This window comes from Denticeps clupeoides, chromosome 15 (genome assembly GCF_900700375.1).
Source record: "Denticeps clupeoides chromosome 15, fDenClu1.1, whole genome shotgun sequence".
NCBI lineage: Eukaryota > Metazoa > Chordata > Actinopteri > Clupeiformes > Denticipitidae > Denticeps > Denticeps clupeoides.
The window spans coordinates 1,578,028-1,603,735 of NC_041721.1; the positions used below are offsets into that span (position 1 = coordinate 1,578,028).

The 25,708-nt window shown below is 50.0% G+C and overlaps 1 protein-coding gene across 6 annotated transcripts; it reads right to left on the reverse strand.

Moving 5' to 3' along the window:
* Positions 1-8,844: 8,844 nt before the first annotated feature.
* Positions 8,845-25,141, reverse strand: cerk (ceramide kinase). Of its 6 annotated transcripts, none has more exons than XM_028955561.1 (13): positions 25,007-25,141; positions 18,840-18,974; positions 18,626-18,748; positions 18,020-18,145; positions 17,654-17,720; positions 16,924-17,069; positions 15,322-15,396; positions 13,371-13,523; positions 13,189-13,294; positions 13,023-13,105; positions 12,200-12,405; positions 11,225-11,436; positions 8,845-9,787 (listed from the first exon to the last, which is right to left on the reverse strand). In XM_028955561.1, the coding sequence occupies exons 1-13, from the start codon at positions 25,035-25,037 to the stop codon at positions 9,700-9,702; spliced, it is 1,551 nt and encodes a 516-aa protein (XP_028811394.1). In that variant the 5' UTR covers positions 25,038-25,141; the 3' UTR covers positions 8,845-9,699. The 6 variants fall into 6 exon arrangements, with proteins under 6 accessions (XP_028811394.1, XP_028811395.1, XP_028811391.1 ...); XM_028955562.1 differs by having other exon boundaries at positions 18,840-18,971; positions 25,007-25,052; XM_028955558.1 differs by lacking the exon at positions 25,007-25,141 and adding an exon at positions 24,166-24,980 and having other exon boundaries at positions 18,840-18,971.
* Between the last annotated feature and the right edge of the window lie 567 nt (positions 25,142-25,708).

A 25,708-nucleotide genomic window follows, 5' to 3' on the forward strand; every position in this document is an offset into this window, starting at 1 on the left:
AAAACACCAAATTGATCAAGAGGCCGCGGTTTCGAGTGCTCGGCCAGAAGTGCTCGGCTAGTAATTAAAAGTCATTTATAGCCGGAAACGCGGCTTTTCTTCGGAACGGGTTCCCTTGTGTGGCGCCGCCGTTAACGAGCCGCTCGGCGAGGCTGTTATTACAGACCTGTCACCCCGCACTTGTTCCCTGAAATAGCGCCCATCGCGCACATTCATCCATCCCAGCCCGTTTACCGCCTCCTTCTTATCAGCAGCTGTCTGGTGGCCCAACACACACACACACACACACACACACACACACACACACAGAGCGGCTCGCAAATCCCATTCATACATCCCCAACAGCGAGATGAACCTCGGATCCCACCGGTGCCGTATACCAGAGTTCACCGCGGTGGCACAGATAGCGCAGGACGTGGGATTTATTGTTCCGGGGTGTTCCGGGGGCTCTCTGGAAAATTAATTTGCTGGGAGTGGAGCAGGTGTGGCGCGCCGAGAGGGAAGAACGAGGGTGTTTGTCAGAGCGCCACGGCCACCGCTGTGCCGCTGGTATGATGACGGTGGGGGGAAAAATTCACAGCACTGTGCAATTGTTCATGTTTTGAGGCTCGGTTCATCTGTAGCCACGGCATGCTGGACGCCAGGGGCGTGGCCACAGGGGTGATCAAGGCACTGGCCACCCTTGAAATCTGATTGGCTACCACAGCAGTTGATCAAAATATTTAATATATTACGTTGAGTAGAGTTAACATAGCGCTGATAAATTAGGGTGACCACATCTCCTCTTTTCCCCGAAAAATTATCATCGGCTTTTACACAATAGATAGATACAGTACAGGCCAAAGGTTTGGACACCTTCTCATAACTCCACATGTGTTCATTCATAGTTTTGATGCCTTCAGTGAGAATCTACCAATGAAAATAAAGAAAACACATGGAATGAGAAAGTGTGTCCAAATATTTGGCCTGTACAGTAGATAGATAGATAGATAGATAGATAGATAGATAGATAGATAGATAGATAGATAGATCAAAATTTAGGCATTGTTGCACTAATCAGTTCACAACTTTTTACTAATTTTCCATGGTGTGTCTTTGACTCTTTATATTTACAGTTGTCACTTATTTATGTTTTCCTCTGTCTAATATTCTGTTATATGTAAGGCTGTCAATCATTTAATAATTAATCATACATTTCACAAGGAATTAATCATATTTCATATTTTTGATAAATGTGGGTCAATTTTCTTTTACTTTCATCTATCTGTCTGTCTGTCTTAAATGACTCGGGAATTTCATTAGTTCAAATCCCTGAAAAAGTTTATGAAGAAGGTTGAAAGAATGTTTGTTATACGTCCATTATGGACGTATAACAAAGTGGAATTCATTCAGGATCGTGTCTGAAGGGACGCGTCTAACTAGTCTGATACTTTAGTTGGGGGTATCATGAACGAATCAGTTTTAATTGACTACATAACATAATGCGCATTTCCATTATGCTTGAACATACCCACTTGCTTGTACCCACTTGGCCACTCCCACTCATTTAAAAAAATGGGAACTTTTCTCTTTCACTTCCTCTTCTCAGCTAATTCATTTTGAAGAAGCACAGATTCCAAAATATGAGCGGTGTGCTGGGGTCCGGACTCGTGCGGCGGTTGCCAGGCCTGCCTCTGTTGCCATGGCGAGGGCCATGCGAATGAAGATGAAAGGCGGGCGTGTGGCGTAATCAGATTGTCTCCTGCGGTTGGAGTGTGTATTCATCTTCCTCCCCAGGCGCCGCTCGGGGGGCCGCGCGCCGCAAACTCTCCACGACATAAATCACAATCGGGCCGCAGTCAGCTCTGGTTCCCGCCGAGGCGGTGAGGGGCCGGCGCTCACCGGGCCGGGTCACGCCCGCCACGGCCTGGGCTTATTTACACCAGATACTGTTCGACCCAAATGAAGATGGATTCGGCGCTAACAGCCTAATGATTTTGTCTTAGGGGGAATCATGGCGACTTTCTTCATCCGACTCCCTTTGGAAACGGCCCTCGGGTCCCCGACGTTTTCGGGTTTAGTTTTGTCACCGCCGGCCTGGGCCCGGTAATGGAGGAGCGTTAAGTAACATGGCGGCTGCCGCCTGGCCACCGCGGACTGGACCCCTGCGGTTTCGCATTAACTGCTGCGTGACTCGGGTCGCTCAGACGAGTCCCGGCGGTCCCCGGGACACGCTTCCATATGTCGTTTGGCCGGGACAGCTGGTGCTGTGTCATAACGCCGGAGTGGGTTTGTCCTCACTAAAGACACACACACACCCGACTGCCTTTAAAGGCCGGGAGAACCAATCATTCCTGCTCACTCAGAACCTCCATCCAGAGGGCGGCGGAACCTGCTGGAAGGGGCGACCGGGCCGCGGTAGAACCGGCGAAGCGAGGCGGGCGGGGGGCTGCGGCGGCTCACACGACCTGTCGGGAGTTAAGCAGACGGGAGCAGGGCTTCGGAACGGAGAACAAAGAAGCCGGGATCCCGCAGAACTGTTCTATTTTCACCGCGATGCCACAGATAGGCGAGAAAGACGGGTAAATTAGAGGAAGTCCACCCCCCCAACGTTCCGTTCCATATTCCGGCGTTCCATAAAGCGTCCACCACAGCGCTTTAGAATTATTTCCCTCTGTTTAGGGTGATGCTATGCAAGACGAAGGGTCTGAGCTCCGTATGAAGGCCGTGACCTTTGACTCCCAGAACACACCGGTTTCAGGCTTCTTCATACTTTTAACGTACGTTCATTTAAAGTGATAAAGTGAAGTGATTGTCACTTGTGATACACAGCAGCACAGCACACGGTGCACACAGTGAAATTTGACCTCTGCATTTAACCATCACCCTTGGTGAGCAGTGGGCGGCCATGACAGGCGCCCGGGGGTCAGTGTGTGGGGATGGTGCTTTGCTCAGTGGCACCTCAGTGGCACCTTGGCGGATCGGGATTCGAACCGGCGACCTTGTGGTTACGGAGCGACCTTGTGATTAACCGCTAGGCCACCACTGTCCCCAATTGACCTTCTCTAGTCCTGGCGTCAGTTTGGTTATTTTCTGTCCATTTCAGCATACAGAGCTGACATTGGCTGTTTGTTCTCCGACACTCCAGGCCTGGTGCAGGGTGGGTCTCCCTGACCCTGTAATCCCACCGGGAATTTCATGTCATTGCTTCCAGCAGAATACTTCTGGGGGTCCTAGTCATGTGCGTCAGAGCTCAGCACATCCGCTGGCGGACTCTCGTCTCGTTCGTACCGATCTGGGAGGACGGGAGCGTTTTCATCTGCCTGTGGCCCGTGGGAAACGCGGCAGGAGGCCGGCGAGGACGTGGCGATCTGCAGGACGGCCACGTCGGTAATTAACAGCTGCCACCAGCTTCGGCTCACTTCATTATGCGGTAAACTGAGGGCCATGCCCCCTGACCCCCGCCGAATGGAACCAGGTCCCCACAGAGTCCCCGCTTCCTCCAGCTCATCCACCGCGGGAACGCTGTCAGTCTGGTGGTTCCCCGAACCCGGCATATAATGATGAAAGAAAGAAATTAAAAACTGTATCACAAAATCTTCATCATTTTCTGTATTCGCTTCTGCGAATTTTGTAAAAAAAATAATAATTTTTTTTTACTGGTCATCCAACAACCACACAGTTAATGTAATAAATAAATATTAAAAATATTGAAATTACATTCCTTGTTTAAATTCTTTGGAATTTAAACTCCATCATCATCATCATCATCATCAAAAAAAAAAAAAGTAATTCTCAACACTTGGAGATTGTAATCAGGCAAAAGCTGGAAATGCCAAAGCGCAGCTTTAATTATGCCGATTAAAGTGGAGCGTGGAGAAATGGATTTGGGGTGGCGGCTGAAAATGGCCCCCGGCTCCCTCGGCATCTCGTGAGCAGGAAGCTGTGATGTTGGGCGTCCCGCTGGCGGCGTGTAAACACGCCGGGCCCGTGCTCGCCATCGCTCTTATTTACCGTACAGCGGCGCCCGGGCGCGGCTCAACTCCCAGCGGGCGGAGGTTTGGCGTCCAGGAGAAGCGTTACTCTCCCGCCTAAAAGTAAACCGCGGGAGCGCCGCCTCGTTCCTTACTGGGACGAAACAAATGGACCTCATTACCTGGGTGACCGCTGCCGCGCCTGCCACGAATATTGCCGCGCGGCCCTCGGGGACGACGATTACCCCGACAACGTCACACTGGGGCCGTGTCCTGTGATTGATGCGGCCGTGGCAGGCCGAGCGCGGTGACGTGTGGACAGAACGGGGCCTTCTGCCCCGCCGAGCTCCAGTCCAGGTCCAGATGACCATTAGACGGTGGTTAGCGTAATTACGTGGCGGGTGGGAGGTCGCGGGGGTCACGGTGATGAGTGTACCGCACCAGTCTCGCGTGACAAAAAAACATACGCTGTTATTAGCCGCTGGCACGTTTCAGCTCCATGGAACGCGCCATGACCGCGCCTGCTGATGGACGGGTCGCGCCACACGGCTTTCTTCATATGCCGTCTTAACTTTTAATAATCGAATACAATGATGTCAATTATAGCAACAATAAAACCAAATAACTGTTAATAATATAATATAACGATTCTTTATATGAGCAACAGACTTGACCTTTATTATCTTTATTAACTCTTTATAATCTAATTTATAATCTAGGAATTACTACTTTATTTCAGTGGAACTCTCAGCTTTGGCGTCTCCGCAGGCCGAGCGACTGCCTCCGATTGCGCCCTCCGAGCGAGTGATACGCGGCTTTTTGATTGGCCGAGGGGGGCGAGGGGAGCGGGCAGATGGGCTTTTGATCAGGGGCCTTGTCCCGGCCACCCCCCCCATCGATGCGGCCATTTCTTCTCCGGGGCTGCACCTCGAGTACGAACGAGCACCTTCAGCAGTTCTCCACCAGGGAAGGCGGGTGCTACCTGCAGCAGGGTGGCAGCTGGATTCTGTCCCGTCCCGGTTTGAGGGACAGGTGGGGCGGCGTTCGGGGACACGATTGTCTTGTTTTCCTGCCCGTGCTGGATTTCCTGGAAAATAAAGAGACAGGAACCGGCCAGGTGGGGGAGCTGCAGGCCTGAAGATCGGTGGTCTTCAACAATAATAATTGTCCCTCCCCATCTCCACGAAAGTCAGACGGCGCCGGTCCGTTGCGCAGTAAAGGGGGACGGCGCAAGGCCCACAGCAGTATGATGTCTTCCTGTCCCGCTTTTCCACCACACGGATAAGACGTCCCCCGAGGGCACGTCAGTTTAACCCCCATCAGATAACAACAGTTTTTGTTCCTCTTCGTCACTCGCCGTCTCCCCTGGAGACATTTCACCGACGCGATGGCCCGTGACCCTCAGCGGTGACAAATGGAAACGGGTGGGGCGAGACCCGAAACATAAAGCGGCCGGTACACCTCGGATCCTTGTTTACGGGCGTGGCACGGGCAGACTACAGCCCGCAAGCTTCCGGCGTGGCGAGAGCCGAACTGTCCAGATGCCCGTTTTCACCAGAGTGAAAAGTACGACGTGCCACTCGGCCTCTTCCTGCGTACAGGAAGTTGCACCAGAGCCGCCGGCGTCACCTGTACACGCTTCGTCGTTATTAGAACACAGAGCCACGTCCGGCCATGGGACACTTTTCTTCTCCTTCTGCAAGTTTTTGATGTTACTGGAGGACCCACCAAAGACCAATAATACATATAGTATATATGCACATTGCTATTGGCCCTATATTGCATGTCGTTTGTCGGCAAAAATAAAAAACTACGATATACAAGCCTGCATTTCATGCATTTATGCTCTCTGTACAGATGACAGTTTGGTATTCTTGCTGTGCGATCGAATGTTTTTGTGTCACCTGGTCTGTCATCCGAGAGGCGCCCTACCAATCCTTGAAAAGTCGCAGCCTTGGCCTGGGTGTGGTTAGAGGTCAAAGGTCAGTTGTTTCTTTTCTTTTTTTTGCTGTTCCAACCAAACTGCATTTCTGTTCTAAGTCCTGATCCTATAAGAAGAGCAGCCGCACCCTGGCCACGCCTCCCATCGTTCATGAAAGAATCTGGCCCGGTCAGACCCAGGCCTGATTTCTGCAGATTATTAAATATATTTTGTTGGTGTGCAATTATGTAGATGAACGTTAATTATGTTATTATTAACAGGGGAGGAACCCCGTGTGGATGATTGACAGCTCTCACACGCCCCACTTCCTCATTCTGGACGATTTAAACCCCGCCCAGGTGTGTACATCTTCAGATCTAATATTTGCTGGGAAATATCATAGCTAATTTCAGCAGAACTGTGTCCAGCGGTGGGAAAAAAAGGAAATGCATACAACAGGCTCGTAATAAGTAGCTGTGGTTGCCGTTCCACGCCATTTTTTAAATAAACCTTGTTTTCAGTCAATTAAACTCCCAGTGAACCGAATCTCATTTCGCTTTCCGGAGAGAGTCAGCAAATGCAATATGGTTAATGGCGCCATTTAGCGGTGAGTGGCGGTTAAAGCTAGAGCCGCTCTGATGGGGAGAAACATTCCAAAGTGTAATTACTTTATGCACCATTAGAGATGCAATAACTTCAGTGTTTCAAGGAAACAAAGTCCGGCTTCGCTCTCTCATGCAGAGCCGGGCAGGCGAGGGGGAAATCACACTTTTAACTGCGGAATTAACCAAATGGCGTGGCGGTTCCAGAATCCGGAACGTCGTCATCTCGTTCGCAACAGCCTCTGGGACGTCCCTGACCGCAGGAGAGGGAGACATAGCAGATTTCCCAACATAAACAGAGAAATTAATAAGAACAGCTAATTATTTAAATTAATTAAAATGAATTAATTAGCCTGTCTGGGGTCCTGCAGTGGCTAGAAGTGCTGATAGGTTTAAAGAGTGTTTTGGTCGTAATGCTTCACCCTTCAGAGAGCAGCAGCTCAGACGGCCGGATCTGGAATTTGTCCCCTTATGAGGTCATAAAGGGAAAGGTCGCCTCCCGTTTCTCGTGCTTCTTCCGCTGAGAGAATTTCCCGCCCCTCCCCTAAAACATCATCTCCACCGACCGTCATGGCTTCCAGACGTGTGAAGCATTGCAGTTGCTCGGTGACAGGATGTAAAAATGAGCACAAATGTATTTATTTTTAATTCAGTCACGCGAGACTCAAGATTTTATTTTTGTCTGGAAAAGCGGCGACACGACTTCCTGTCTTTTTGGGTCACGTGGGCTGAGCCGGAAGTGCTTGGGAGTTTTCACTTTTTTGGATTAACCCGGTTGCGACGTTTCAGATCTGTGTTTATGTAATAAAACTGACACCAAGTCCCCCTACCGGTGGGTGCCACGGTATTACCGTCTTGTATTCCGAGGGACAGCTGCAGATGGGGGTGTATAATCCAAAAAGTGCAGATTCAGGACTGGAACCGTCAACCTTCTGGTTACGGGGCCGCTTAATTTTCAATCGAACGTAAAGCTGCAGCATGGAGCGCCGCTTCCAGGCATCTGCAGGCATGCGGGTGCAATCTCGCCGTGTCGGGGTCTCTCAGCAGGTATTTGATAGGTGGGGGCAGGTGCGTGTTTGGTGTAGTTTGGACGTGTCAGGGGAGGCGGGTCCCGGCCCGACGCAGAACAAAATCAATAGAACTCGTGCAGAAGCGGGAGGCGGGAAATGGGATTTGCTCTGAAAATTACCCAGCCCCATCACCATGCTGCCTGAGAAGCGCCGGAGGAGGAAGATCTCTCCATCATGCTGATGGGACAGGCCTGTTCCTCCAATGCAGTCGTTTCGGTGAAATGCGTCCATTAGCCTGGGCGGCGTCTGGCCCGTCCTCTCTGGGCCTTGGAGCATTCCCACCGCGACACGGGATCATGCCGGTGTCAGAACCTGTGAAGGAACGGTGAGAATTCCTCAAGCCGGCCCTGTTGGAGAGCGGCCCGCGAGAAGTCTGATTTATTAAACTCAACGTGGCCTCGGTCGAGATGGATGGCGGCGCTTTCATCCATCACCCCGGCCGCGCCGCCTCAGGTGCCACCATCTGCAGGACTAGAATATTCCACCGCTCACTGGACTAATGCCTTAACCTGTCGGCTCCCATTCGTTTCAGAGCTTCTCACCCAGCATGCATTTCAGCTCCGGTCCACATCATCATACAAAACTCAGTCATTAATAACGTCACTTGGTCATTCTTACAGTCCTGTCATTAGAATCTGGCACATAATCAGGCACTTGGCAGTGGTGGCCTAGCGGTTAAGGAAGCGGCCCCGTAATCAGAAGGTTGCCGGTTCGAATCCCGATCCGCCAAGGTGTCACTGAGCAAAGCACCGTCCCCACACACTGCTCCCCGGGCGCCTGTCATGGCCGCCAACTGCTCACTCAGGGTGATGGATAAATGCAGAGGACAAATTTCACTGTGTGCACCGTGTCACCCCCTTCACTTTAATTCCCATCAAAAAGTTATTAATGGCAATAAAATTGACCAAATTCTCTCTCTCTATATATATATATATATTAATATTAAATGCTGGTCTATAGACACAGTTTGTGGGGGCACGTTCGAGTAGTGCAGAGGTGGATCGGGGTTTATTAAGCTGCCCGCTAATCGTATCATTTCCACCCCTCCCTCTGTATCTGGTAGGTTCACGCCGATTTCAGGTTCAAATCCAGACGTCAGTCTGCCCGTGGACGTCTCCCTCCGCCCTCACCTTGTCAGTCACCTCAAAGTCAATCAGGTCCACTCTGAGAAGGCGGACCTCGGCAGCGATATGGAGGTGGGCGGCTGTCGGCGGCGGCGCGCCCGATGGAGATGGATGGGCCGCGGCCCGGCACTTTAATTCCTCCGGCGAGAAATGAAGCACACGGCGACGCACAAGCGTGGATCTCAGCAGGCTTTTATTCAGCAGGGCGCACGGCCACGCCCACACCGGGCGGTCCATCCTACGCCGTGGCCAGCGTCAGAGAAGTAGAAGAAGTAGGACGACCGCGGAACCACCTGAAGGCTGCCAGATGGCGGCCTGGCGCGTAGTTCCGGTCGGCTCATTCGCCACGATGGCGCTCGTGCCCTCCGACAAACGATGCTTTCAACGCGGGTCCCCGCGTGTCGGAGACGCCCGGTTTAGGGGCCCGAAGGTGCACAGGAAGGGCCCGCCGGCGCGCACCCATCACGGCTCCCGTTCGTCGGGGCGTCTCGTGTACCCGACGCAGGGAGTCGTGCAAAAAGAGCCAATTTCACTACACGCATATTTAAAAAAAAATACATATATATTATAATAATAATTTCACCTCCTGAGACGAAAGCGACTTCAAATTACAGCAAAAAGACCAACGCGATAAATATGTCGCCATCGTAACGCTCCAGCGGAAATAATTACGATTACCCATCGCTGGGTGCTACAGCGTCGCTCGTTGCCGGCGGGAGCGTTACGATATATATCGGATGCGGCATGCAAACGGGAACAAAATTAGAAAAAACCTACAACAGAAAAGAGCCGTCTGGTGCGTGCGGCGCTCCTTCTGACGAGGGTGGAGACGCTGGTGTAGCGAAGGAATAAAAACGGGGAAATGTGCACCGCATCAAGACCAGCTTGAAAGAAAGGAACGTGTCTAACGTCGGCCATCTTTGGCCAGGAACGAGGCAGAAAACCGCACTAATGCTGGGCTAGCGGTCCCGGTTCTAGCGGGACGTCTACGTGCTACCAACGAGAAGGACCCGGGGGGGGGGGGCTGGTCTACGCCGCGTAGAGGACGCCGGGGTCCTGGAAGGCCGGCCGCTCCTCGATGCCCCTCGCGAACAGCTGGATGATCTTGGAGTGAACCCTGCGATGGCAAAAGATAAAAAAAAAGGCGTCACGTGATCAGAGTTCGATTGGGCGCTTTAATAATCCAGCCGGTTTATTTCCGGCCGCTGCGGAGACTTTCCTGGCAGCGGCCTGGTCGTCAATTACCTCTACAGTTCATTTGCCGACTCACTCGGACGATTACTGGAGGGGAAAATGCGATGAACGAACGGACTTCTGTTTTAATTAAACGGGAGTACGGCTTTTAACGGTGGGACGGCTATTAAATTAGAAACATTACACATCCATGCGTCACCGGCAAAGGCGCAGCGGAGGGCGGAATAAATGACGCGGTGAGATTTTCCAACAGTAACCCATCACACTTGCACCCAGCAGTCATTGTCCGCGGCGCGCTGCCCGTCGTCGTCCACTTAGTATTTTAGCGCCGAGCGACTGGCGTGGGGTTCTTTGTTCCGTAATAAAAACGAGTCTAAAAAAAATCTCAAAACGCCCCGTAAATGACAACAAGGCAGAACGTTTTCTGATCTAGAGCTCTAAATCTTGGCTTTATTTCTATGATGGGGGTCGGGTCGAGGTGAGAACACATGAACTTTTGATCTATAGTACTGATCCTTTCAGCCTGATTTGCTGCCTGTACACTACAGGCCAAAAGTCTGGACACCTTCTCACTCAACGTGTTTTCTTTATCTTCATGACCATTTACGTTGGTAGATTCTCACTGAAGGCATCAAAACTATGAATGAACACATGTGGAGTTCTGTACTTAACAAAAAAAGGTGAAATAAGTGAAAACATGTTTTATATTCTAGTTTCTTTGCTCTGATTACTGCTTTGCACACTTTTGGCATTCTCTCGATGAGCTTCAAGAGGTCGTCACCTGAAATGCTTCTCCAACAGTCTTGAAGGAGTTCCCAGAGGTGTTTAGCACTTGTTGGTCCAGCTCACCCCAAACCATCTGGACTGGGTTCAGGTCTGGTGACTGTGGAGGTCAGGTCTCCACTTTTTGTTAAGTACAGAACTCCACATGTGTTCATTCATAGTTTTGATGCCTTCAGTGAGAATCTACCAACGTAAATGGTGATGAACATAAAGAAAAACACATCGAACGAGGTGTCCAGACTTTTGGCCTGTACTGTATATTTGTTTTTAGTGTCGGGTAAAAGGGTTTCGCCTGTGGTAAATCTTGGTTTATTATCTTGTATTATTTTATTTTTTAATGAATTGTTAATAGGATCGTGCGTTTTAATGATCGCGAGTGAGATGTGAAAATGGATGCTGAGGAGGTGAAACAGATGTTTGCAGCGTGCTGGGATTTTATTGGGGTTTTGAAAGGCCGTATTAGTCGAGCTCGGGCCGAACGGTTTACGCCTGATTACAGCTCTAAATGAACATCGATCCTACTTGAGAATCGTTTTTTAATCCCTGCTGGATCCGAAACGCCTCCTGGTCTACATACCGCACTTGTATGGAGGTGTGCGGCAGCGTCTCTCCGTCGCAGCTCCAGGTGCTGCGCGGCGCAGCGCAGCCGCAGGCCGGGTGGTCCCGGCAGATCTGGCCGAACAGCCCCTTCCCGCCGTCGCGCAGGTCCAGCTCCGAGTCCGCGTCGTGGTGCCGGGGCGCGAAGCGGAAGCGCCGCACGCGGTGCACCTCCACGAAAGGGTGGTCGAACTGCAGGGGGGGGGCGGAGACGGAGGGTGAGACGCGGGGCGTCGCCAATCGGTTCTGCCCCGGAGCGCCCGCCACTTTACTCGCCATCAGCCGGCGTGGCGACCCTGGCGTGAGAATGGTGACCATGAATACGTTTTACTCCCCCCACCCACCCTTTTCACATGCTCTCGTCCAAATCTGGTGACGGCGTCTCGTCCTTCTTGCCGTTGACCTGGGGGGCGCGGAGCTGTCAGCATGAGGGGCGGCCGAGGAGCGCCTGTCTTTAATAAATTCCCCCGCCCGTTTCTTCCGCTCTTGTTCTTGTAGCGACACGTTGCGGGGCAGCGGTGGCCTGGCGGGTGAGGAAGCGGACCTCCGCAGAGGACACCGTCCCCCCCACACACTGCTCACTCAGCCGATCGGTTAAATACATCGGACACGTTCCACCGTGTGCTGCACATCAGAATGACAAAAACTATTTTCACTTTAAATAATTCATTTGAATTATTCCTCGCGTTTTTTGGGGGACATGTTTGGTTAAAAGCCTTTCAGCCCGTCCCTTTCTCGAAAAAATGGACAGCAAGAGGACTCTGCGGTACCGTAGGGTGTTAGTAGCCTAGCAGGTAACAGACTCGTCTATGAACCAGAAGACCCAGGTTCAAACCCCACTTACTACCATCGTGTCCCTGAGCAGGACACTTAACCCTGAGTGTCTCCTGGGGGGGACTGTCCCTGTAACTACTGATTGTAAGTCGCTCTGGATAAGGACGTCTGGTAAATGTACCTGGTCGTCCTTGTTGGTGTGACGCAGCAGGTGCCGCAGGAAGTCCAGGCGCGAGCACTTGCGGACGAGGATGAGGTCGGTGGTCCCGTCGGAGAGGTGGGCGGACGGGGACAGGCCCTTGGGGCTGCGGGGACAGGCGCAGCTCATGCTCGCAGCATTTATGGCCACAAACTTCCCCCTCACCACCTGCCACACGTCCCTTGGTCCTGAACAGCCAATTGGAAAAGAGCCTCGTCAGAACCATGCCAGACAGGACAGGGACGCTTATAAAAACATTTTTATTCATCGCCTGGTGATCATCGTTCTTTCATTTTGTATAATTATTGTATTATTATGACCTCGAGATGTTCTTATTTTAGGGGCCATCTCTAGAGACGGGTTAATTAGAAAGTAGTGATGAGATGTAAGGGAGGACAACTCTGCTTATCAGGCTCTCAGAAGCCCCGCAGAGTAGCAGGGCGCTCGACGGAACCAGATTACGAGCACTCGTCCAAGCCGTCCCTCCACGGGCCGCAGCGGCATCCAACCGCGAGCGGGACGCGGGAACATTAACACGCATGAATGCCGATTAGGCGCGAGGGACGTTCCGTAAACACCACTTATCTGCGGCTGGGAAGAAACAAATGGAATGGGGCCTGTTGGTCGGGGTGCTGGGCGAGAGCGATAATGGGCCGCGGTCCCCACGTTCATGAATGGCGGGACAGATGGGGACAAGCGTCTGGGAATGGCCCCGAGCATTAGCATGATGTGGCGACGGTTCTGCTCGCTCTCTCCGTCGTGTTCGGGTTGTTGTACATGAAATGATGCGGACGCGGCTCCTCACCACCGTTGGCCAGGACAGCCTTCGTTTCGTCCTCCAGCGAGTCCACCGAGGGAAGGGGGCTGTTGTGCTGGCAGACGTGGCACCTGAAAGTGAGACGGGTTTCACAGACGGCCTCGCGTGACCCCTGAACCCCCCCGAAACCACGGCTGAATGAGGCGCCACCCACCCCGATCTGCATTTCATCCGGTCTCGGGGGGACCCCACGCTGCCGGTAGCGGGCAGGTAGGACACCGTGCCCTCATACTGGTGATGAGTCAGGAACGTCTTCAACCCTGCAACAGACATTGTGCGGGTTCTTCAGAATCCCGCCGACGGCCACAGCCGGCGGGGAACTACGACCCGGTTTACCTGAGAAATCGTATCTGGCCGGTCCCATCCAGCGCTTCTTCTCGCTGTCCGTCAGCACGTCCCCATAGAAACCGTAGCCGAGCAGCGAGAGCGAATATCTGAGGAGCGCGTCGTCGTGGTGGACAGAGCAGACGTCTAGCGGCTGGCAGTCGCCTGCGGAGACGAGCAGGCAGCTTTCCGTTAGATCAGCAGTCGGCAATGCCAAGTTCACCCGGAAAAAAAAAAAAAAAAAAAAACAATCCCGTATCTCCCACCTCCACCCACATCCAATGAAGGTGCCGAAACGAACAATATTTACCATAAAAATAAAAGCCTTTATTTACAGAACACACTGGAACATTTCACAAAAAAAAAAAAAAAAAAAAATTTATATACACACACACACACACACACACACGTGTAGCGGCCTAGCAGGTAACACACTCGCCTACTTAACCCTGAGTGTCTCCAGGGGGGGACTGTCCCTGTAAATACTGACTGTATATAAAAAATAAAAATAAATGCCAGAAATGCAAGTGTCCTAGGGTAGGGCGATCAAATGAGAAATAATGATCGGCTTCCCTCTGTAAAATGTAAGAATACCTGTCGGGCTGGATTATGGCGGAGGAGAACACACCTTCAACTGCCTGATGTTATTCTCTAGGGGACGTGAGGCCGTATACAATGTCTCAGGTTAAAAACAGGCCAGAAGAATAAAAAAAATAAAAATAGAATAAAATAAACGCAATATTCAATAATCTACGGTGCCATGTTATTTAGCCACAAATGCTCAAAGAAGCCATATCAGGTGTGAGTGTTTAGTACACGGTTATTAAACCAGTCACTTACCTTTGTTTTAAAGTTTCATTTATTTAAATTAACTTCAGTCATTCAATGAAATTTAGAATTAACAAAGCTAGTAATAAACGAGACCTCCGTATATCACAGCACATGATATACGAATCAATCAGGAATTATTCTAATACAGATGTTGGGAAGACCAATGAAAATGCAAAAAATGAATGATCTGCCCAACCCTACCAGATGCCTTCTGTAATTAAAGCATGAGGCGCTTTATTGAAACGTCACTCAGGACATTAAATATGTGAGAATTCTTTAAAGGTCCCCCGACATTAAATCTTTTTTGCTTTTAGATTGTTATTAGTGTCCCCTAATACCGTGTCTGAAGTCTCTTTCCGAAAATTACGGCCACTTTGATCCAGTCCCACAATGAGATTTCACAGGACGCGCCGTTTCACCGTCTGTAGCTTTAAATGCTAATGAGGAGGAGAGAGGCGGGACGATGAGGAGAGCGGCCAATAGAAGTTGAGCGGCCATTTGCGGAAATGACGTCCTCAACGCCGCTCACCAACACAATGTTTGACGCAGACAGGAAGTCGCGTCTACATTTTTCCTGAAAAATGAAAATGAACCCGCCGGTTCTTCAGATTTGTTGATCATTTTTACATCCAGTCACCAAGCAACTGCAACGCTTTTGGAAGCCATGACGGTCGGTGGAGATCGTGTTTTAGGGGAGGGGCGGGAAATTCTCTGGGCAGAAAATGCATGAGAAACGGGAGGTTTCCCCTTATGACATCATAAGGGGAAACCTCCCGTTTCTCATGCATTTTCTGCAAAATCTGCAAAATCCAGATCAGACCGTCTGAGCTGCCGCTCTCTGAACGGCGAAGCAGAATGACCAAACACTCTTTACACCGACCGCCATTTCTAACCACTGCAGGTCCATAGACAGGCTCGTGGAACTCTTATTAATGTTCAATCATCTCACAAAGTCACATTTTCATGATAGGGGACCTTTAAGATGAAGGTCTGATAAATGCAGTTAACTTGTTAAGCATTCTGGGCGCCGGCATGTCGGCGAGGAGCTGCTTCGTCTCATGCCAGCTGAGCGTATGATTAACAGGACGTCAGGCCTGATGTATGGCCCGCCACGTCAGGCGCGTCAACTCACCCACCACGATGTGCAGGGCCGACGTGACTGGATCGTTCGCCCCCACCGTTGCATAGCAGATACAGTCAGTGGAACCTGGTTCAAATAAAACACATCACACAGGTCAGTCGGGGAACCTGCCGGAAGGTCCGCCACTCTCTGGAGGTCGACTCTTAAGTCCCGCCCCTCTGCCGTATGATCGCTTTATGGGAAGCAACTTGTCGCACAGAACAAACTTCGGCCTGAGTTCAAGCTCCAGTGCGCGATAAAAGATCCACCCCTCCACCCCAGACAGACAATAAAATGGGACAAACATCGGAAAAGCGCCTTTTTTTTAACAAACCGCGCAATGCAGACCAACAAAATTGGAATATCTTCTGCTGATTACATTCAATTTCCATTTGCACTGACATTCAACTATTTTTTTAAATATGTTTGACAGTTCCTATGCACGTTATTTTCATTCTGTACCCTCGCCGTATTTCAGTTGCACTTTTGTAAATGAACTCGCCTCGTCCCCCGACAGTGGGGAGGCGCAGATTCCCCCTCCGGACGGGACCGGCGTAATTAATTGGAAAGCGCGCCGTTACGGCGGGCCGCGTGCGGCGGCGGCACATTCGGAATTTCCTCCCGAGCTGATGGATTACAGGGGGGCGTTTTATTGCCCACAGACCCTTGAAAACCGTAACAGACCTTGGGCAGAAACGAGGTCCTCGCTTTTTAATGCGGCGCCGCAGAATTAGAGGGGACGCGGTGATGGATCGGCCCCATCAGTCCAGAAGGACCAAATGGCGTTTTAATGACGCACCGGACGAGTGCGGCCGTAACTCGTTTGTTCGGGAAAGTGCTGGCCTGGAGGTAAAGGGTCGCCCGCGCGCCGATCAGACAGCACCAGCGGCTCTGAAGGTTCCGCGTTACATCGATAATGAAAGCGCGGCGATAAAGCCAGAGGGCGCTGCAATCTATCGTCGCCACGGGTTACCGCCACTCAGATCAGCGGCCGGAGCTGGAACAGACCGAAACGAAGAAGATCCGAGATAAAAAAAAAACCTCGTCCATGATAACAATTACATCACAAGCTGTCGTCTCGGTTCGATAAGACGGTTCATTGCGGTTTATATATTTAAAATGAATCTTATAAAGCGCCGTACCGTACACGTTTCCTACCTCTCCTACCACGGCTTCATCTTTCATACTTCAATACTGGATTATATTTCCCCTTCCCCTCCCAGCATGCACTTCCACATCGTTTTCAGTGGAAAAACCGGCTGAATTGCAGAGACGTTTCGGTGAATTATTTGTGGGAGTGCGGTGAGAATGTTGCTGGTACACATGGAAAACCCACATTTACTTAAAAACTCACCGTCTGCTTTCGTTTAAAGCTAAACTTTTACTCAAAAAAGCTAAAGCTACAACTCACACACACACACATACACACACACACACACAAATGCACCAGTTGACTCCAGGAGCTGAAGCAGAGGACCTGACTGAAGGCATTTTAGATGTAAACAGAGCATCTGCTATTACCTTCTGCTTCTGTCCACTTTCTGCCGTGACAATTGCAATTTCCCACTTGGGGGACTAATAAAGGTTGATCTTATCTTATCTTATGTGACTCACCTGCGGGAATGATTCCGATCCGAAGGCTGCAGGGAACAAGCGTCTCCTCTGGGCTGTCCTGGTCCACTCCGGAGTCCAGCTGGGTCCGGGAGATCAGTCCGTGGACGATTTCGCTGAACATGCCGTCGCCTCCGACACACACCACACTGATAAAGAAAAGCAGCGTCACACGAGCCCTGCCCTTCTACCAAGTTCCGGTGCAAGGTTTATATCAGAACTGTGATGTGAAGATGCCGTACGTCTCTAAAGGAGAGCATATGGATGCAGAATTTCATACGCCATATTCATGTTTCTTTTATGGCAGAAACTCTAATGACTAGAAACCTACCTATGATCGAAATGTGCATACAGTCATTAGACGCATGCCATCTTGTCTGTTCATAATAAAACACTATAGATTAATACATATCCATTATGTACATTAAACAGTGTAATTATTACATTTATTCTATAATTGACATTTACTCCATTTCAGGTTGTGGCCATTCTATAATGTAGCAGATTATAAGGTGAGGGGCGTGTTCAATTTAAAAAAAGATCGCTAACACAGGTACATTTTCTGAAAAGTCTCCTCTACAGACCTATATATGTTTCACCTTTTGAAATTAAATTATGAAGGAAAAAAAATATTTAGATGCTGCATCCCATCAGTTATTAAAAACTATTACCCACAAGCACTGCAAAGACTGCATGGATATGAAACGTCAAACCCGACGCCTGAGGAACGTACCCGTCGTATTCCTTCAACTCCGCCTCCGTCTTCAAATGGTCCCTCGCATGATTGGCCCGCTCCGTGACTACAGGACAACCAGCATAGAATCACCATATGCATGCACTTTGCCATATTCACGGTACTATATGCTTCTCTCTTTATTATGTTTTTGTTTTATTTGCATGAGGCGAGTTATTAGAGTGGCACTTGAAGGGCCAGATAATAAATGATCAACGCTCATCTATAACTGATGCGTCAGGATTCCCATGTTTATCGAGCATCAGAAGTTCCATTATGCAGTCCATGGGAAAAATGGCAGATGCATCAGATGGGCCCGTTTTTTTTTTTTTTTTTTTTTTTCATATGTTAATGAGAAGGACTCACCGATCACATCGGCAGAGATGGCGGCCCGGGAAAAGACCGGGGCGACTTTCTGCTCGTAAATCTGCCTCCCGCGCTGCTTTCCCCCAAACGGATTGACGTACACCAGCAAGCGCTTTGGTCTGTTGGCTGCAGGGCGAGGAGAGAGAGAGAGAGAGAGAGAGAGAGAGAGAGAGAGAGAGAGAGAGAGAGATAAAAAAAACACACACACACGTTGGGACATTTATATGGATACACCTTAATAAAATGGGAATGGTTGGTGACATTGAACACATTTTATAAGTGGTCAGCAACTTGTAAATAACTCATGAAAGAACAAAGTTACATTAAAACCAAGCACACCATTGAAATTACCAATAAATTTGTGTCACATGACCATCTTCCTATTGAAAAAAGCAAAAGTTGGGACCAAGATGGCCGACTTCAAAATGGCCACTATGGTCACCACCCATCTTGAAAAGTTTGCCCCCTCACATATACTAATGTGCCACAAACAGGACGTTAATATCACCAACCATTCCCATTTTATTAAGGTGGATCCATATTACTGGCCCACCCTGTATATTATATTTCACAAGCGCCACATGAAACGGGGGACGGTGGACGTACTCAGCAGAGAAAGCTGCTCCTGAATGGTCTGGACCCACTGGTGGCAGGTGCTCCAGTCAGCGCAGTGGAAGGTGACCTCACTGCACCGCCAGCGGTGCTGCCGCCCCCTCCCCACGTAGGACACTAGGACCAAGCACGACAGCGAGAGAGACCGTGAAGACCAACGTCCCCTGGACAATCCGGGGTGGTCGGGTGGACGTCGGATTTAAAAAACCTGTGAACGCAGGCTGCTGCGACTTGTCCGGCTTCTGCAGGACCCGGGGCCACCTTCCCGGCTCGCTCTTCTGGCTCCTTCCCGCCGCCTCCTGGACGCCGACGATCTCGCAGACGGGGACACAGTGGCTGCCTGCTGCAACACAAGCCAAGAGGACATAATCGATTTCATCAGAACAACGTCTAAAAGTTCTGGTCCTGATCCACAGAGTACAGCTCCGGGTCGGGGTTTCGCGCTACGCGAGTGGGCGAGATTTCTTTCTGCCACTTCGAAGCGGGAACGGAGGAAAAGCCGGTCTTTCTCCTACAACGCGGCGCTACCGTCTCACCGGGAGTTTTCTGCGCTGAGGCCCGCGGCGGCCGCAGTGCGATTCGTCTGAAAGCGGCTTTAGGTTTTCAGTCCGCGCTCACCTGACGCCACGGACGTCTGAACCAGGCGGTTTTCTGCTGTTTCTGCTCGTTGCAGCAAGTCCAAGCGTCCCAGCAGCGTCCCGACCCCACACACGTACAGTTCCCGGTCAGCATACGGTCTAAAGTCTAGCCCAGCGACCACCGCCCCACTGAGGAAGCGGCCCCGTAAGCAGAAGGTTGCCGGTACGAAATCCGATCCCCACACGCTGCTGCCCACTGCCAAGGGTGATGGTTAAATGCAAGGGACGAACTTCACTGTGTGCACCGTGTGCTGCGCTGCAGTGTCTCACAATGACAATCACTTCAGCCGAATTCATGTTGGAATCCTGTAAAGAAGATTGTTTTGAACTAATACCGTCGGGGTTTGGTTTTTTTCCACACTCATTATTGCCGTTCACTGTTTATATTTGAAGATACATTAAAATAGTTACATCAAATTGTTACAATTGTTATTACAAATGTTATTTAATTTAATCTTGAACCGAATCTTAGCGTTGTTCTCTTAAACACGCTAAACGTTGGATAAACATAATAAAACAATTCTGGTCACAATCGTTAATAATGATCTGAATTTGAATCAGGGGGTCACCGTGCAACCAGGACTAGAGATAAACGTCCCAGAACAGAACATACAAGTTCACATTGAAGCAAAGCACAAGGTGATTTGAACCCGAACCCAGCCAGTCCGTCCAGATCCCAACATCTGGTACCTGATAGCCGGCGCGATGCGGTGTCTTATTAGCCGGAGACTTCAGCTTTCACGACGTCCATGACCCAAACCCGCTAAAAATAGGCCCGCAGCTTCAGGGAGACAATGGGCGGCGCCGTCCATCCGTTTTTCCGTATCTGGAAACTCCCACGTGGTGCCGCGCAGTCGGCTATCTGGCCCACGGAGAACAACGCGCCACCGCAAAGAAGACCCACACGGTTCCTACGAAAGTCTTCAGGCCATCATGAAGGTCAAACAGTCTTCGTTCCCCCTGGAGAGAGTCAGAGCGGCGTAGTAGCAGCCTGGCGGGTAAAAGACTCGCCTATACAACCAGAAGAGCACAAAGTCCCAGGTTCGAACCCCACTTACTACCATCGTGTCCCTGAGCAGGACACGTAACCCTGAGTGTCTCCAGGGGGGGACTGTCCCTGTAACTACTGACTGTAAAAAGTTCTTGCTCAGGGTCTGAACTCGCAACTTCATCGTAGCGAACGGATCAGAACCTGCAGGTTAAAAGCACCGCAGGCATGAGGACAATGGACCATCACGCCTGGCTTTACACACTGGACCACCGCTCATTTATGACCTTGTCCAGGACGATGATGATGATGATGATGACTGGTTGGCTGCTTCCTTTCGGCCAGCGAGATGGTTTGTGCGAACTTCCAATCAAAAGGCTGCGTGTGGCACGCAGACACTATAAATATCCCCCGTGTCCTAAATTGAAGAGGACGTTGGACGAGGGACGACCTTTGTTCCAGACCAATGATTTACTCGACCGAATGCATGCAGGAGGCCCCGTTAATATTAACGTTCGTTCGTTCATTCGTGCGCGGTGCGAACGCCTCAGCCAGGCGCGAGAAACCGCCTTCATCCCATAATCCTGTTACCGCGGCGCGGGGCGAAGACTGCGGGCACGTTGCCGGGGGTTACTCGGCACGCCTGTACCGCGGCGCCGGCGGGTTTCACCACGTGAACGGCGCTTGAGCCGCTTAGGCCGGGGACAATGACGCCGAGCACGGGTCCCTTTACCCGGCTCGCCGCGGCAACGCCGCACCATCCACACGTCGACGCCCGGCCGCGCTCAGGAGCCGGAACGTTCCTTCAATTGAGGGAAACAACAAAAGAAAACTTACGTAACGAATACGAACCTTCCTTTCATTGCAATGGATATGGGGCGTACGGGACTGTTGCATAACGGAGGATTTCTTTTCACGGAAATTCAATCTTTCCCGTTACGCCAGTCACACGAGCCACGAAAATCTGTTCGTCACGCACTAAATTTCATCCGATTATCATAATTAACGTAGGCGGCATAATGTGGGGGAGCCTTAAAAAAAAAAAAAAAAAAAATTTATAATTTGAATTCAATTTAGATCCGTAAGTGCGGTACAGCAGTATAGGCGGCCTAGTGGGTGAGACACTCGCCTACGAACCAGAAGACCCAGGTTCAAACCCCACTTACTACCATCGTGTCCCTGAGCAGGACACTTAACCCTGAGTGTCTCCAGGGGGGGACTGTCCCTGTAACTACTGACTGTAAGTCGCTCTGGACAAGGGCGTCTGGTAAATGCCGTAAACAAAGCATGGGGGTGGTAGTAGCCTAGTGGGTAACACACTTGCCTATGAACCAGAACACTACAGAGTCACAGGTTCAAATCCCGCTTACTACCATCGTGTCCCTGAGCAAGACACTTAACCCTAAGTTGCTCCAGGGGGGGACTGTCCCTGTAACTACTGATTGTAAGTCGCTCTGGATAAGCAGTCTGATAATCAGAAGGTTGCGGGTTTGAATCTAGACCCGCCAAGACCCCACTGAGGTACCGTCCACCCACCCGCTGCTCCCTGGGTGACATTTTAAATGCCCCCCCCCCCACACCCACAGACTGTATTTCATATTCGATTTACTCACGTCACTGTATTTTGTCATGTGGGGAATAATACGAGTCGCAGCAATTTACCTCCTTTTATAAAAAAGGACTCGGATCTGGCAGATGAACCACAAAGCGCCGTATTTCATAGTAACTGCTGATGGCGGCGTTAAATCCGAACGCACTGGAAGTGAGGCCTGCCAACGATGCGCCGCTCTAAACACAACCAGACAGTTTTATTTGATTACGTATCGATCTCCGTTTTGGTAAATGCGACGCCCGTACTTTACTACAATGATGTGTTAAGCGATTGTTGGCCTCCACCAACCGGAATTATTTATTCCGTTGCCACCGCTGGAAATTATTTTTTTTGCCCCCCCATAACACAATCAACGGCAAATCAGATCGATTAACATCTGAAAAGAGGCGTAAATCCGGAGCAGACATCGATCCCCGGGCACGCCTCCTCATCGTATCGCTCGGGTTTCGCCCCCGACTGAGCGGCCCCGTCTTTTTACTGGAGGCGTTCGGCCGCGAGAAGAGAGACGGGAGAAAAAGCACCAGAGGTGACACAACCGAGACAACAGGGTGTCACTCCTGTCACGTGGGAGACAAGGAAGTGACGAGGTACAGTCAGAAGCACCGTACCTCAGGGAACATGCGTCGGGGACAATTATAGAGCGGACATTTTCCGAAGTCGCTTCCATGCAACGAGGGGCGTGTCCAAAATGCAACGGGGGGCGTGTCCAAAACGTCACATGACGTTCTCAAATTCAAGAGTTACAGTTAAGGTCTCGTACGCCCGTGTGAACGATTTGTCACCTTGTGACGGTCGTGTATATACCGGCGGAGTCGTGTATATACGCTGTGGGCGGAGTTAGTCCTGACGCAGATCGAGGAACCGAGCAGACTGGCCCGAGCTCCTGCGGCCCCCTTTATAATCTCGGCTTGTATTACAGCAGTGACGTCCCAGTCCCACGTACGAGCGGTTACCAACATTTACCTGGGCGTGGTGGGACGGAGAGATTCTCTTTCGTCCCGACGGACCCCCTTTCTCCGCATGCTTTGCTAGAGTTTCCTCCACTAGACACTGACCGAAAGCTGTAACCTGAAACCACCGATTCCAGAAAAACGGCAGGTTCAGATGTCTCTGGCGTCTGCGAACACAAAGACGGGAGTTTTAAACTCCCGGTAAGACGATAATGTCGCGTCGTAGGTCCCTGGACACCCAGAGACCGCTTGGATTCTATTGGTCGGGCAAAAATGCGGCGCGCGGCTTGTCAAAAGGTCAACAAATTTCAACTCAGACTTAAGCAAAAACCCGACGGGCAGAATTCAGGGAGCCTGTCCAGTGTTTTTAATGTGCGCCATGTGTGCTTGCTAAAAAGTGTGCTTTATATACAGTACAGGCCAAAACTCTGGACAAACCTTCTCATTCAATGTGTTTTCTTTATTCTCATTGGTAGATTCTCACTGAAGGCATCAAAACTATGAATGAACACATGTGGAGTTCTGTACTTAACAAAAAAAGGTGAAATAAGTGAAAACATGTTTTATATTCTAGTTTCTTTGCTCTGGTTACTGCTTTACACACTCTTGGCATTCTCTCGATGAGCTTCAAGAGGTCGTCACCTGAAATGCTTCTCCAACAGTCTTGAAGGAGTTCCCAGAGGTGTTTAGCACTTGTTGGTCCAGCTCACCCCAAACCATCTGGACTGGGTTCAGGTCCGGTGACTGTGGAGGTCAGGTCTCCACTTTTTGTTAACTCCATAACTCCACATGTGTTCATTCAAAGTTTTGATGCCTTCAGTGAGAATCTACCAACGTAAATGGTCATGAAGATAAAGAAAACACGTTGAACGAGAAGGCGTCCAAACTTTTGGCCTGTACTGTGTGTGTGTAATATATATATATATATGAATGTATTACTGACTTTAGCTCTGGCGCATGAAAAAAATGATGAAACAGGTCTGTGGTGTTCCGATTCGGATAAAAAGCCTCGTTTACACGCGGTCTCATGGCAGCAGCAGTTGGCTTAGAAGCTTCGCTGATTCGGTTGGAGGAGGACAGGACTGGTAGTGCAACAAGCGAGGCTGATAAAAACACTTATATTAAAAAAAAAAAATATATATATATATATATATATATATATACACACACACACACACACACACACACACACACTGCTTAACACGAATAAAGCCGAACCAATAAGAAGCGAGGAGCCGAGGGAAGCGGAGCCCGTGTGGTAAAAGCGAACATTTTAAATAATCCACTGAGGATCCCTTTTCACGCAGGATCGCGTCCATCGGAGCGGACGCGGGTCGAGGACTCACCAGCCCGGCCCGGGATCCGCGTCCTGCCCGTCGCCGCGGTCCAGGTGAGCGCCGCGCCGCTCACGCACACGTCGCACCGCCGGCCGTGCAGCCAGAGCGGCGAGGAGAGGAGCCGCGGCGGCCGCTCCATCCGCCCGCAGCGCGGCGTTCCACTCCCGAGGCCCGGCCGAGGCGCCGCGTAACGGAGCCTCCTGTTGTGTGCGTCTCCTCTCGCGGCTCGAAAGCGGATGTGCGTCGTTGCGTCATCGCGGTGTGGGCGGGGCGACGCGACCCGGTTATGAGGAACATATAATAAAAACAACGCGTCTACGTTTTTTCCTTCTGACATATTTACAGCGCCGCACTTCCTTATACCTTCCTTATCGACTTTTATTTGGCTTTTTTTTTTATCACACGCTAATATTTACATGCTTGTAAAACATAAAACACGTTTCAGTATATTACATTTTGCATTTTTAAGCAGTTACAACTACAGCTTCACCATAAATATAACTACCATTCCCCAAATATAAAATCCAAACAACTGACCATTTATAAAATGCTGAGTCCATTATTCATGATCTATTTTTACGTGTTTTTTCCCATTAAATAAAACGTGCATGTAATTCTTTAGTTATACTTGTTGACTTATCGAGTGCTTGAACTCGGACGCCAGATTATAAGATTGTCCACAGATCATAAGATCTACAGTATGACGAGCGATCATGGGGACCGTCGACCAAGTGCACAACGCACGCAAACCGTGAAGAAGTTCACTCTCCTCACAGATCCTCCATCGCTTCTTGGTCCCACTACACCCCATGTGTGCCTGGGCGTAAAAACATAAATCTATCTTCTGTACCATTCGTTCTCCGGTGTGCATGACGCCTCATTCCACGCACCCTGGATAGGGGATGTTAGATAAGGGAAGCTTCCTGGAACAACCCTGTACCATCAGCAGTGCAGGAAGGACTTCGACTAGGACACCTCCTCCTCTTGTTACAGTGAAATAAAGTAATGAATACGAGGAAGGACAATAAATTTAACAACCTACAACAAAGTCCTCATGTACAAACTCATTTGCAAGCTACGTTTTATGGGCTTTTGGTTCTCCAGCAAGTGCAAAACAGTTAAAGTGGTCAAAAGCTTGATTTCTAACAAAAAAAACTGTAATAAAACATCTATTATGGAAATATGTGATGAATTTCTTTAAAGACACACGTCATTAAGCCCTATATACCGGCAATGCTTGAAGTGCACTGTTGCATGTTAAGTAGTCAAGTTCTGGCATGGTCATCTCCTGCCATTTTCCAAACACTTTCACTTATTCACTTCAAAAGATGTCAATAAAGCTAACTTTGGAGGAAGATTTCTCTTAATAGGATCTGTGGAAGCATTACTCAAAGTTGCCTTTCAAAAACATTTCTGTGACTTTTTAATGGGTGGTGGGCTGCAGTTAATACTTGCGACATTGTGCAATGGTACGTCATTGCCCTGGACCCTGATTTCCTCAAAATAAAGGATCTAGTATGAATTTTCAGTGTGCAGGAGTTATTAAGTCTTA

Excerpts from the sequence above, each read along its gene's own strand:
- cerk (XM_028955557.1), bottom strand. The coding sequence starts at position 24,493 with ATGTCAGAAGGAAAAAACGTAGACGCGTTGTTTTTATTATATGTTCCT. Across the intron at positions 17,721-18,019 it reads CATCTCTGCCGATGTGATCG|TCACGGAGCGGGCCAATCAT; the intron begins GTGAGTCCTTCT and ends GTTGTCCTGTAG. Across the intron at positions 11,437-12,199 it reads ACACCAACAAGGACGACCAG|TTCGACCACCCTTTCGTGGA; the intron begins GTACATTTACCA and ends CCCCCCCTGCAG.